The sequence below is a fragment of the Apodemus sylvaticus genome, chromosome 10 (genome assembly GCF_947179515.1).
Source record: "Apodemus sylvaticus chromosome 10, mApoSyl1.1, whole genome shotgun sequence".
Taxonomy (NCBI): domain Eukaryota; kingdom Metazoa; phylum Chordata; class Mammalia; order Rodentia; family Muridae; genus Apodemus; species Apodemus sylvaticus.
In genome coordinates this window covers 69,372,350-69,386,304 of record NC_067481.1, presented here as the reverse complement: position 1 = coordinate 69,386,304, position 13,955 = coordinate 69,372,350, and the positions used below count along the sequence as shown (strand labels likewise).

General features: G+C 43.8%; 1 protein-coding gene across 2 annotated transcripts in view; it reads right to left on the bottom strand.

Annotated features, from left to right (window-relative positions):
• Positions 1–4,857, bottom strand: part of Glra1 (glycine receptor alpha 1) — a 95,110-nt gene extending 90,253 nt beyond the window's left edge. For both annotated transcript variants that reach the window (XM_052195739.1, XM_052195740.1), the window contains exon 1: positions 4,802–4,857. In XM_052195739.1, coding sequence (XP_052051699.1) covers positions 4,802–4,857 — 56 coding nt within the window. The remainder of the gene's footprint in view (positions 1–4,801) is intronic.
• Between the last annotated feature and the right edge of the window lie 9,098 nt (positions 4,858–13,955).

Below are 13,955 nucleotides of genomic sequence, written 5' to 3'. Positions count from 1 at the left end.
CACTCTGAACATTTTCTGGCCTAGGAAGGTAGGACATTTATAGTCTTTGTCAGTCACCACGTCCACTTTAGGGGAACTATTCATAGAGGGAAGTAGTTGGCTGAGGTTCTCAATTCTTTCTGACCTTTGAGGCTGCGAGTAGCTGGCAAAAGCTATTATTATTATTATTATTATTATTATTTTTGGTAATAGCTGGGATATGCTGCAATGACTTTAACCCTAACTGTACTATTATGGGGAAAGATTGGGAGAAGGTCATTTGCAAACAAGAACATCTAAAAATTTCCGAGAGTCTGATTGGTGGCATCCTTTCATTTTATAGGTGAGCAAAGTGAGACCCAGAAAGGTCACAGAGTCTTCTCAAGGTCACACTGAAATAGTTAAATTCCTGATCCCAGGTCTGCTGCGGCTGAGGCTGTACTATGTAACGCACGCACACTTCAAACCCTACAGAAGGACCTTCAAGCCCAGCTTATAGGAGACAGTACCATCCATCTTGGAAATCATATTGGCTTCTGCCAGCTGATGAAGGAAATAAAGTTAATGGCACCACATCAGTGTGGTGCTACCATAGGCTCTGTACACATAGACCTCCTGGAGGCAAGCATAACAGACCCTCTGCTGTAGGAGAAAAGGTCCCTTTCTGCAGGGATGGCTTTGTCCCTGCATAGCAGCTGGTTTTGAATGGGACACACAATCACATGATTAGTTAATATGGGTTAAAGTCAGGGTGTCTACTGGGGCCAGTTCATCCAGAACCTTTGTGAAAATGGAGCCCCGTCTTTGATAATGGGTTACTCAGAGGCTGAAGGGAACTTACAAGGGTTGGGTTTAGCCATCTGAGTTGAAAATAGAGTCCCCACATGGGAGAGCCTTCTTACGACTGTGCTGCAGGATGAGGGCAGAGTTGACTCTGGAAGTCAGAACCGATGGACCGTAGATGTTCCACTCTCTCCCTTGCCCCATTTAGCTGTAGTCTTTCATAAGACCATCCTTAAGATAAATTTCCCACATGTTCCTGGTGGGTCCTTCCCAATTTCTCAAATATGCAGATGCTATGTGCAGATTTATAATTCCATGTATTAGCTTTGTTCAAACTGCTGGTTGGGAATGAACATATGACATTTCTTTCCCATCTTTCCTAAGCCTCCAGAGGGCAGGTTTGGCTGTTTGACAGTCTGGCTGTCCCTGATGCAGACTTGTCCCAAAGGCTTATTATCTTAGGAAAAAGTCCTTGTGCCATTTCAGAAACTTCTAGATGCATTCTGCAGAACCCCAAGATACAGCGGGAAGGACCGGGGGAAGAACATAAATGTTACCAGGGAGAAAGATCAAGGTGGTTGTCTGCCCTTCTTGGTGAGCTTGGGAACCTTTCCAACAAGGCATATTTCAGGAAAATAGTTATTTATCTTTCCATAGTGATAGAGATATTAAACAATGTATTTACCATGTTCTTTCTCATCCTAGAATTGACAGAACCATCTTCATTTTGAGGTTTTGATCAGCTTTCTTAGCAAGTGACTGACACACAGGGTCTAAAACCTCAGCACAAGGCATCATCTACCGGGATGGACACATAATGGAAGTAGTACATAAGGAAAAAGTGGTGATCTTCTGGGAAAATCACCCATGATTTGGTTCATGCCTTTCTGTATTTATCCCTCACTGAAGCTCAAACTATATCCCTTTCTATTTCAGTGGGACATGCTGTGTATGCTGCCAAAGGTTGTTACCCCAAGCAAACTCGACTATTTCATTACAATGATTAGTGCATCAGAGCAGCTGATCAAAAATTTATTTATTTTTATTGTCATTCAAAACTTGGAAAATTCTGTCCCTTCACACTGTACCCTGGGGTAGTTTGCAGTGTCCGGAGACATTTTTGATTGTCATGATCAGAGAGAAAAATGCTACTGGCACCAGACAGACTGCTACAATGCAGAGGGCAGACGTCATGACAAAAAATTATAAAGATCAAAATGATGAAAGTGCAGGGGCTGAGAAACATTGTTATAGATCATGTCTGTCTGAGTTATTGAGGAAGCAAGGAACTGCTGGGGTTATAGTAGTCTCCCCTTGCTATAAGCCTCTGTTAGGGCTCTGGGGATCAAAGCCATGCTCCCTTTGGTTTAAAGGTGGGTTCTAAAGGGAATGTGTTTGCAGTATTAAGTAATTAATCAAAAGCATAATTAATCAAAATTGAATATTAGTTTTAGCCCATGCAGATATAAGACCCTGACCTCCGAGTGACACAAAATTGATGTTATTGGATCACAGGGTGTCACATATTAAATTTAAAATGTTAGGCTGTTTAATCTGAAAGCAGGAACTTCAGCCAAATTGTGTCCATGCATTTGTGGGGACACAGCTAATGAACACTGCATTGATGCTGTCTCCTAGGACCCCAGCTGCCTTTCCAAAGCATCCATTCACTTCCTGCACTGGTAGCAGGTGAGGCTCTCCCACCACTCACTTCAGCTGTGTTTGTTTGTTTTGCTGTTGATGTTGCTGGTTTGCTGGTTGTTCATAGATGTTGTGCAGCAGCACTTTAGGTAGCACCCTGGTGGCCCCCATGTTTCCCCGCAATCTCAAACGGTTGAGTGACAAGCCTCATTTGATCTAAGAAGGGCCTGGACTCTGGGAATGTACACTGGCTCATTCCAACTGGCCTGGCCCTTGGTGAGAAGGAGTAGTCATTCTCATGTAACCTGCAAGGGAGCAGCTGGCCTCTGTTTACCCTCGATCTTAAGGTTTCTTGTATGTCTCACCTAAAATTTAAAAGAGGAAAGAATTGGAGATGCCACATGCCATTTGGACAAGGACATCTTCTGTGGCTAACTCCCTTGTGACCTGCTTTGCTTCATCTCTCTGGGAAAATGCAAAGGGTCTGAACATTAACTCCTGAAGTGAAGCAGGCGTCCTCTGGCTTCGAAAGTGCCACGGCCGCAGCAGCAGCAGCAGCAGCAGCAGCAGCAGCAGCGGCGGCAGCAGCGGCAGCAGCGGCAGCAGCAGCGGCAGCAGCGGCAGCAGCAGCGGCAGCAGCAGCAGCAGCAGCAGCAGCAGCAGCATGATCCTCCGGATCTCTCTAGTCATGCCTCTCGTTTCCTCATAATCACAGGGTGTTCTCGAGCATGCCCGCTGCTGCTCACATGCGCGCCTTCACCCATACAGGGGAAGGGAGACTCTGCTGGGCCACCACCACCAGTTCACTTGAGGAATTAACACGGCGGAGCCTCACCCTTATCTGAGCGATTACAATGCAGACCTTTTAGACCGATTCTCCTTTTTGTGTAAGCTCATGTCTGGGAGAGGAAAATCAAGGATTGCATCAAGAAAAAAAGGAATGGGGGTTAGGTAGAGGACAAGACTCTTGTAGTCTCCCACCTCACCCATCTCACGAAGTAGGCAAATCTCACAAGGCCTTGGAATGTTGGACTTAAAAAATTTTTGGCTATTTACATTCTAAGCTGTGGTTGGGACAGTGGGATGCTAAAGACTTATTTTAAGAGGCCATTAAAAGCTTTAGCAATGGGTAAAAGTGAGGGGGTGTCTTTTCTTCATCATCTCTAGAGGAAAAAAAACACAAAGAGAGGCTCAAATTCAGAAACTGTCACTTGGGAGAGAAGGCCTCGTCATACCACTAACCAATGGATCAGTCAAACAAGCAACTCTTTGCAGTGCAATAAAATCACGCTTATGTTCTGTTTTACGACCAGAGAAGATCTCATTTGGTGGTTGTTTAGTTTTTAAAACAATCGGAGTGGGTTTTTTTTTTTTTTTCCAAATGCCGATGAACTCACCACAGTGGTAAAACACGAGAAGCAGACGCGCTAGAATGCGGAAGATGAACGATCGCTGCAGAGCTGGGAAGAATATTTTTCAATTCATGTAGATGGAATTTATCATCGCCACCTCTGAAGGCGGCATGATTTACCCACTTACAAAAGGCCTATCTGTTTCAATACTTCCTAAAGACGTAATTTTTCACTTTTCACTTGGACTAACACAAAAATGCCAAGCCTGTAAGCAGAGAATTAGGAGTCAGTGGGCGGGTGTGGGAAGACTCATGGTAGCAGGGATAGGCATCCATTCATAAATCAGAACTGCCCTTTGGAGTAGCGGGGGTCTGTTGTAACAGAGTTTGGAAAGAATCATGTATTAGGGAGGATGGAGTCAAAGTTTTAAAAGGAAAATATTCTCTAGTATCGATTCTTAAATAGGCTTGATCTGCCCCTAAGTTAGCGCTTTGCAAGCCGAGGTCATAACTTCGTTATTCCCTCGCTCCAAACTACAGAAACCCCTGACCCTGAAGAAAAACAACAAAAAGAGACAGAATGCTCTGTTTTGTGTCCAGCTAGTTCAACTGCAACCTTCCGCGTCACCGCTAGTTGTCACTTCGCTCCCAGACGGGAGACCCGGGGTTTCCAGCACTGCGGTTTGAGAGAATGCGGTCCCAATTAAACTAAAAAACTCGTAAAGCTGCCCCTTAAGTCCTCAGTCGAGTGAAGGGTAACGAGCAGAGGGGTGAAGGGGCCGAGGGCCCAATTTTGCGGGGAGTGCAGCAGGCAGACAGACCGCAAAGAACAGGCAAACCGCTGCCTGAGCAGCCACTGTCTGGGACCTACACGCACCAGCCAGACACCCTGCGGGTGGGGGGTGGGGGAAGGAGAGGAATGGAAGGGCCTTCAGCACACAACACCCCCTCCCCAATTGATGAGGCCACGGCAGAGTCAGCCTCTCTGCTCTTCCTGAACCCCCTAATGCACCATAAGGATAGTAGTCAGTATAGAAAACCGCGTACCTGAAGAATACAATGGTCTCCCAAAGGTAGAATCGCAGAGTGTTGAAGCTGTACATCTTCCAGATTCTTGTGCTGTAAAGTCCACGAGTTATGGGGGTGTAAAAATGTTTTCGATGGTCAATTACGAAGTCAGAGAGCGCCACTGGGGATAATAATCCAGATGTTTAAGGGGGCAGGGAGTAGAGGAAGGAGGTGTCAGAGCCGGGGGAGAATTGCAGCCAGGCAGTCAAGGTACAGCGGATAGCGGCGGTCGTGCAGGTTCAGCACCACGGAGAGCGTCCAGCCCGGCTGCAGGCGGGAAGAGCGCGGCTGAAGCTCAACTCGCTGGAGGCGCCCTGCGGCGCTGGGAGGCACGTTTGGGGGTGGGTATATTTTCTTCTTTTCTTTTCTTTTCTTTCTTTAGTCTTCTTCTTCTTTTTTTTTACCCTTGTTTTCCTGTTGAGATGGCCAGCTCCATGAAAGGAAGAAATCCGTGGCAATCAGAACCCTGGCCTCGGACCCTTAGAGCAGGCTAGCTTCTTCTTTCTGGCCCTGGGCTGGCCTGAGGGGTTTTAGGGGTTGGGGTGTGGGGGGGTGGAGCAGGTGACGGTGCTGGCTTCAGTTAGATGTCGGAGAGTGTGCCAGGCTGGCGCATCGCGACCGAGTCCCGGAATCTGGTTCCCTTGCCTCCGTTCCTGTCTGCTGTCGCCTTGCAGTCCGTGTTCTCTGGTCCCCGCCGAATAAGTTGGGATCGCTGCAGGAAAGATGTCCCATTGCTTGGGGATGCTGGAGCAAGAGAGCCCACCACAACTTTCAGGGGCTGCTGGGGTCCATGGCTTCCCAGCAGGGCTCAAGAATCCAAGCTTTCAGAGGCATCTCGAATTTCTAGCTCGCCCATCTTCTTCTGGCCAGACTCCCTCAGATCTTCAGACTTTCTTACTGCATTAATTTAACAAACTGGCAGCGTAGAGGATGGTGGGGGCGAGGACCGATGGGAGGGGTGGAGAGGGGAAAATGGGGGGAAAAACTCCTTAGAAGCTTCAAACCCTCCCACTCGGAGTGTTCATTGGCCCACAGCTGCAAAAACCATATCTTCTCTCCAGGTTCGGCCAATTGCATGCTAGGCTCTGGCTTGCGTTTAACCCTTGGAGTGCTGGTAGAGACCAACCTCCTGTACTTCTCAGGCCTCAGGGTCTTTGCCGGTCTCCTGTTGCTCCAGAGCGGTCATAGAATTTATCTTTTAAGTCTTTCAAAATTCTTACCGTGAGTTTAAAAAAAAAATAGCTGTATGTAAGTAAAACACCATGAGCCTCAGTCCAGATGTGCTTGGGCAGACTCAGTTTATCATTTTTTCATTGATTCATTGATTCATTTCACATCCCAATTGCAGCCCCCTCTTCTTCTCCTCCAAGTCCCACTCTCACACCCCCTCCTCAGAGAAGGGAACACCCCTCATAGGTACCAGCTAGCCCTAATATATCAAGTCACAGCAGGACTAAGAGCATCCTCTCTCACTAAGGTAGACAAAGTAGACCAGTTAGGGGAAGGTATTCAAAGGTAGGGAACCGAGTCAGAGTCAGCCCCTGCTGTTCTAATCGTTCAGGGACCCTCACAGAGACCAAGCTGCACATCTGCTACCTATGTGTAGGGTGCCTAGGTCCAGCCCATGCATGCTCTTTGGTTGGTGGTTCAGTCTTTGCGAGGCTCCATGGGCCCAGGTTAGTTGACTCTTTAGGTTTTCCTGTGGTGTCCCTGACTCCTCTGGCTCCCTCAAAATTTCCCCATAGTCTTCCACAAGACTCCCCAAACTCTACCAAATGTTTGACTGTGGGGAGCCTTTGCATCTGTTTCCATTTTAAAAGGGTCAAAGGAACCAAAATTCCTTCAATTTTGTTAAAGTGCTGAAGGTATAATATTTGAGCCCAGAAGACTTAAGAAAGAAGGTCTGGTGTATAAAGTAAGTCTCTTTCTAGGATCGTTGTGGTAGGGGAATTCAGGAAATTTTTTTCTTAGTTTCCAGGGTTAAAGGGGAGCTGATCTGCCAGGCTCTTTTGAAAGAGAAGATACATTCTTCCATCTGAACAGAGGACATTTGATTCCCATCACACAGGCTGGGAAAACTGGGCTCCAAATTAATGAAGGAGCCAAGGAGTGCGTACACGTACCTTGTTACTGTGGTACCCCCCTCCTCAATTTTTCTTCACCTGCATTTTTCTCTACCTTATCTGACTTTCAGAAATGAGATATACATTTCACAGTTGAGCCCATCTGGAGAGGTAGAGTTAATCAGATTTTCTCCCAGCTAGGGGACTTTAGTGGATTAATAGCCTCTGCAGGATTTTCTGGCCTGCTGGAATCACTGGGATTCTGGGGGCTCTCCATTCCAATGCTGCCTAGGGAAGACAGGCCTTCTATTTACCCAGCATATTCGGGAATTCCTTACTTGGGGCAATGGTTCTCTGCTCTCTGCAAGTTCAGGTCTTTTCCCAAGCAAAGCTTCCTTTTCCAGCTCAGGATGAGACTAGCAGAACTCCACTCTCTTGTTCTGCAGAAGCAGGTGCCAGAAGGACGCTTTCATGGCTTTCCTAAACCAGGCTGCCGTCTTTCTGTCTCTGTCTCTGTCTCTCTGTCTCTCTCTCTGTCTCTGTCTCCATCTCTGTCTCTCTGTCTCTGTCTCTGTTTCTGTCTCTCTGTCTGTCTCTGTCTCTGTCTCTATCTCTGTCTCTCTGTCTCTGTCTCTCTCTCTGTCTTATTATGTTGCCTTGGCTGGCATAGAACTTAGAATTGGAACTAGATATGTAGACCAAGCTGGCCTTAAACTCACGGAAATCTACCGGATTCTGCCTTCTCAGTGCTGGGACCAAAACCGTGAACTACCATGCCTAACTTAATAAGTGTGTATACTCCCATGTGTATAATTTATTTTTGGCTTGTCTTCTATAGTAATTATAAAGTGAACTTGAAGAGTTTATTTGTATTTTTATATTTCTGTTTGCAATTGATTTCTGTCCACGTATATTTATATATTCATATATGTGTATCTATGTCACATAAATGTATCAGTATGTATCAATGTGTATAGTGCCCCAGAAACATTAAAACAAATGATAAGTCAGCAACTGTATTCTTGCTTCATCTGGCTAGGAAACACTTGCATAGTTAGATATGAATACAGTGTCTAGCATTTGCTGTTACTCTTTCCATGATGGAAGTGTGTGTATGTGTGTGTGTGTGTGTATTTGTGTGTGTGTGTTTGTTTGTTTGTGTTGCTGATGGTGAGTGTGAATATTTCCTAGCTTGTGCCTATGCAAGAGTAGAGAGTGACTATGGCACAAAAGGAAGGCAGTTGCGTTCTGTTTATAGTGAGGTGATACTCTCCTTCCATCTACACAAGAATTGCCTATGTCCCAGGCATGGGATAAATGGTGCTCTGAACTCCTGTGATATGCAGCTGCTTCAGAGACTAGTGAGAAAAGCCAGGTAACTAAGGTTCTGCATAGCTTATTAATTTTTTCAAAGAACCAAATCTTTGGTTGATTTTATGTATTATTATTTTTATACTTAATTTCATTAATTTCTTCCAAAGCATCAACTGCTGGGATTACATGAAAAGAATAATTTCTGTGTAGCCGAGGAAACAATCGGCAGAGTTAACAATCTATGGAATGGTAGAAAATCTTTACCATCTACACTCCATACAACAGGCTGCTATTCAGAATCTACAAAGAATTGCAGAAAATAAATCCCAAAGAAATAAAGCTACCAGTCAAACAAAACAATACAACCCCCCCCCCCCGCAAATAGTCAATAACTGTTTTAAAAGTATTGAGTAGCCCTAGCTGTCAGGGGAAATTAAACCACTTTGGTATACTCACTCCAGTCAGAATAGCTATCATCAACAAACCTGACAAGAAATGTTGGGAAGGATATGGAGAGAAAAGAACCTTTATTTGTTCTTGTTGGGGATGTGAATTAATACAGCTACTGTGGAAATTATCTTACAGATTTTTAAAAAATTAAAAATTGGATTATCACATGACCCAGCTATTTCACTCTTGGACATATACCCAGATAATTTTATACCCTGTCATAAAGACATCTGTACCCCACATTTATTGATTGTTTATTTACTATAGCAAAGAATTGGAATCAACCTAGTTGACAATCAACAAATGAATGGATAATAAAAAACTATATATAAATATATATTTATATATTATATTTATAATATATATAAATATAAATATATATAAATGTATATGTATAATGTATATACTATGTATATAATGTATATCTTGAAAGTTGTTTACTGACTTTCATGTGGAAGCAATACTTTGTATGTACCCACACATATGTACCTCTCCCACACAAAATAAAAGAATAAAACTGTAATACAATTTAAAAAAAAAGAAGAAAGGTAAGGGGTACAGAGTGACACAAACTTAGAATGTTCAATAGTAAGCAAAGTTACACACTCTTAGGAAAAAAATCTGTTCCTATCATATGCATGAATTAGCCAATGTGTGTCTGTAAATAAATATTCTTGTGGGTACAGTGGAACATGCGGAAGAGAGAGTAAGAATGGTCAAATGTAAGGGGACGAGGAATAACCTGATGAATGCAGGTGATAGGCAGGAGCTATGAAAGAGAATATGGAGCGAATTGTTTATTTAGTTCTAACTTTGTCATGGAGAATTTTGCTTTGTTTTTGGGTGGTAGATCAGTACATAAAATATATTTGATACTGAAAGTATAAAAATTGAATATAAAGCTTCACAGTTTCCATTTCAAATGGTAATTCTCACTATATATAAGTTCATAAAGTTTATAGACTTTGGTCTGTGATATTTTTATTTATTTTCATTTTTAAAAAGAATACATCTTATAAAATTAAACATGCAGTGAAAGACTAGTGAGAAAAGTCCCTAATAGTTGCAACTCTACACTTTAAAACAGATTTATTTTTATTTTCAATTATGTGTCTGTGTGTGGGTGTGTGCACTTGCGTGCAGGTGCTTACAGACATTAGAAGAGGATATCAGCTTCCCCCAGATCTGGAGTTGTAGACGGTTGTGAGTCACCCACCTGCTGTAGGAGATAGGAACTGAACTCAGGTCCTCTGCAAGAACAGCAAGTGCTCTTAACTGCTGAGCCAGCTCCCCAGCTCCAGCTTCACACATGTTGACTACACACCTCAAATATTTCTCATTTGTCAAGATCTTTCTGTTCCTTTCTAGTTTACTCATGAAGATAAAGAACCAAGGGTTTGGTCATGGATTTATGTCTTTATTTTAACTCTGGATAAATAACTAAGCTTCTTTAGGCTTATGCCAGAGGAGGGCTGTAAGATCCACGGTCCACACCTCAGGGAATTGCACCGAAGGAATGGCCATTACTCTTATCTTACAGCAACTCACTCTGCTGTAAAGTCAAAGTCTGTATAGGAAGGAGCATGTTGACTTCAGTGAATGGTCCATTTCGGCCCATAGCTACACTGCAGAATTTACTGGAAGATGTAATTATAATATTTAACTTGCCCCTTCCAGTCACCAGGAGCCAGATTAGAAACTTACTAAGTATGGCTAAATTTTGACACAGTGATACTTTGTTATGAGAATGATTGATTACCATGTGCCAGGCAGGAAGTAACTTGAGGCATTAAGGACAGAGCAGGGAAGGAAGCATCTTCTGGTGGAGGGAAAGAGAGGGCAGTCAGGAGTATTAAAAAGAAGAAAGCTGGGCGAGTGAGATGGATCAGCAGGTGGGGGTGTTTGCCAATAGACCCGATAACCTAAATTCAATCCCCAGACTAGTACGGTGGTGGGAAGAGAAAGAGAGAAAAAGAGAAAGAGAGAGAGAGGAAAAGAGAGAGAGGGAGAGAAAGGGGGGGAAGAGGGAGAGAGGGAGAGGGAGAAGGAGAGGGGGAGGGAGAGGGAGAGAGGAATCCTGAAAGCTGTCATCTGACCACTCCAAAGCTGTTTACTGACTGCCAAGTATGAGCTATACACCACATGTGTACTCCCTCACACATACCTCTCCCAACACAAAATAAAAGAATACGTAATACAATTTTAAAAGAAGAAAGTTAAGGGGTACATAGTGACATAGAGATATGTCTTTATGACTTTATATGGGTGGCCAGATCAGGGGATGCTCCGAAAGAAACAGCTGTTGAAGGGAGTGGGGACTGAGACAAAGGAGAGTTTCCTAGGCAATGACAAAAGCTTCAGCTGGATGGAGGGAGGGAGGAGGCATAGATTGGAGAGTACAAGCCCTTGGTATAGTGTGCCTAAGGGGAAGAGAGGCAGAGAGGTAGAGAGGCCTCGGGGCTGGACCACTTCCACCCACTGGGGCTTAGTATTACTTCCAAGTTACCCTAAGGACTTTGGGTTTTATTTAAGTACATTAGGGAGCCACTGGAGGGATTTCTGACTACTGTGATGTGTGTGCACAAATTTGTTTTTTGTGTTTTTGTGTGATTTTTGCCTATTTGCATCAACCAAAGCAGGAGGAACTCATCAGGAACTGCTGAAAATATTCTTGGTGACTGGTCTTTTGTTCAAGTGTTTATGAACAGAGGGAAAAATTAATCCAGAGAGATTAATCAACTTCCCCTTAGACCAGTAGCAGTTGGCAGAAGAACATGGGGATCTTCATTGTAGCTGAAAAGTCTTTCCACTGCTTTTTATTCCAACCAAGGGGAAGGACGTACTGAAAGAGGATCAAGGCAATCTAGAAGGGAAGATATTCTACCTGGATTATTAATTATATACAGATAAATACCATATATTTAGAAAGTGCACTTAATATCCTTACCATATCAAGCAGCTTAGTTATGCCTGGTTTACCTTAAGCATATGTAGAACTCAGACATTTGCCTACAGTTGGGCTGAATCATCAAGCACAATGCTCATTTGATTGTAGTCTGCCTACACACACACACACACACACAGACATACATATGCACACATACATATGCACACATACGTACATATTTACACAAGCGCGCACACACATGTCTACACACATATGCACACACTATAGGAGTGGCTCAGTAAATATTTTTTGCAGGAGTGAATGAATAGAAGAAAAACAGTTTCCAGCTGAGGGCTTGAAGATAAGGAAGGAGATTTACCATCACGCTACACCTAGTATTAACAGAGGAGGGCTGGCTGTTTCCACACGGCTCTGATGGACATCAGTTATGTTCTGTTAATAAAAAAGAAACTAAGACAAAATAGGGTCTAGAAAGGTGGTCCAGAGGTTAAGAGTGCTTGCTGCTCTTACAGAGGACCTTAGTTCAATTCCCAGCACTCATGTTCAGGGGCTCATAACCACCTGTAACTCTGGTTCCAGAGGATCTGATGCCCTTTTTGTCCTCTGGGTATGTACATGAACCAGGGCACATATAGACAAGCCAGCACACACATATATGCATTTATATACACATTAAAAAAGCAGGCCTGGTGGCAGATGACTTTAATCTCAACACTTGCAAAGTAGAGGTAGGTTGGTCTTTATGAGTTTGAGGCCAACCTGGTCTGCACAGTGAGTTCCATGCTAGTCAGGGCTACAAAGTGAGATTGTGACTCAAAAAAGAAGAAGAAGAAGAAGAAGAAGAAGAAGAAGAAGAAGAAGAAGAAGAAGAAGAAGAAGAAGAAGAAGAAGAAGAAGAAGAAGAAGAAGAAGAGGAGACACTAGGATGCCTTGGATGAGTGGCACCAGACCTCTTTGTCAGGAGGAGCAGAGGTTCTAAGAGACCTTTCTACCCAGGGTACTGATTAGGTTTTCACAGCCCAGTAGAGCAGAGTGACTGACTTGTCTAGGTCTCAGAACTTGGGCCTACAGAGCTGCATCTGAACCCTGCACTCTCAGGTCTAGTGTGAAGGAAGAGAAGGGGGGCTCCGCCAGGAGGAAATGAATGCATGCTATCAATGCCGATCAGACCCTGCTTCATGCCCCAGCAGCGTGACATCCACATGAGACCCTGTGTTATCTCCTGAGCCCTCATTTCCATGCTTCCCTTCAGCCGCCTCTCCCCTTTCTTCTCAGCCTGGCTTTAACTCTTGTTTCATCTTTATTCAGTCAGTTCTTCTTGCTTAGCCTCTTATCTCTCAGAGCTTCCACAAGGACTTTGCATATTATGGAGTCTTGGCAGAGGATACGATTTTTTTCCTGAGTCTGTTCTTTTACTTGAGTTCATTCATTTATTTAAAAATCATGTATATACTGAGAGCTTCAGCTGTGTGTGTATTGAGGTTTTAACGAATGTTTATTGAGGTTTTTTTTTTTTTTTTTTTTTTTTTTTGGTTCGTGCCAGCAACTGTGTGAAATGCTATCAGAAGAGCAATGTACACTCTTCTTTTCTCAAGTGTTCATCCACTTGAAAAGAGGAGGGGCCAAAAAGAAACACTTGCAGTTCATATTTTAAATTGACTTGAAGGCCAAGCATGGTAACATTTGACCATAATTCCAGCAACTGTGGATACTGACCCAGGAGGATTGTGAGTTCAAGGCGAGCCTGGGCTACTGTATTAGTGCCTTCTCTTGTCACTCTAAGTACCTGAAAAGAAGTAACTTAAGAGAGGAAGGGATTCTTCTGACACATAGTTTGTGAAGGGATATGGTCCGTCATGGAGGGAAGGTGTGGCCACAGGCTGCTTCATGGTAGTAGGGTTGTGAAGTTGCTTGTTCACATCTCAGTGGGGCGGGAAGCAGAGAAAGCTGGTGCTGGCACTGAGCACTCTTTGTCTTTTCATTCCTAACCATGGATGGTGCTGTCTACATCCAGGTTAGGTCTTTGCTCCTCAGCTATCCTCTCCAGAACTGTACCCACAGGCACACCCAAAATGCATCTCATTACTGTCATTGACATTTCTTGGTGTGTATGTGTGTGTGTGTGTGTGTGTGTGTGTGTATTGAGATAGGGTGACAGGGTCTCATTATTTAGGTCTGCATGACCTGCAACTTGCTATGTAGATCAGGTTGGCCTTCGATACATAGAGATTGCTTTCCTGTGCCTTCCAATTGCTAGGTACCCAGGTGTGGGATACAGCTGTGAGCAGCAAATGCTCTTAACAGTGGGCAATCTTTCCACCCCAAAGCATCTCTCTTTTTTTTTTCCATTATACCAGGGTTTAGAACTTGGTGTTTGATGCATGTGAAGCTACACTGA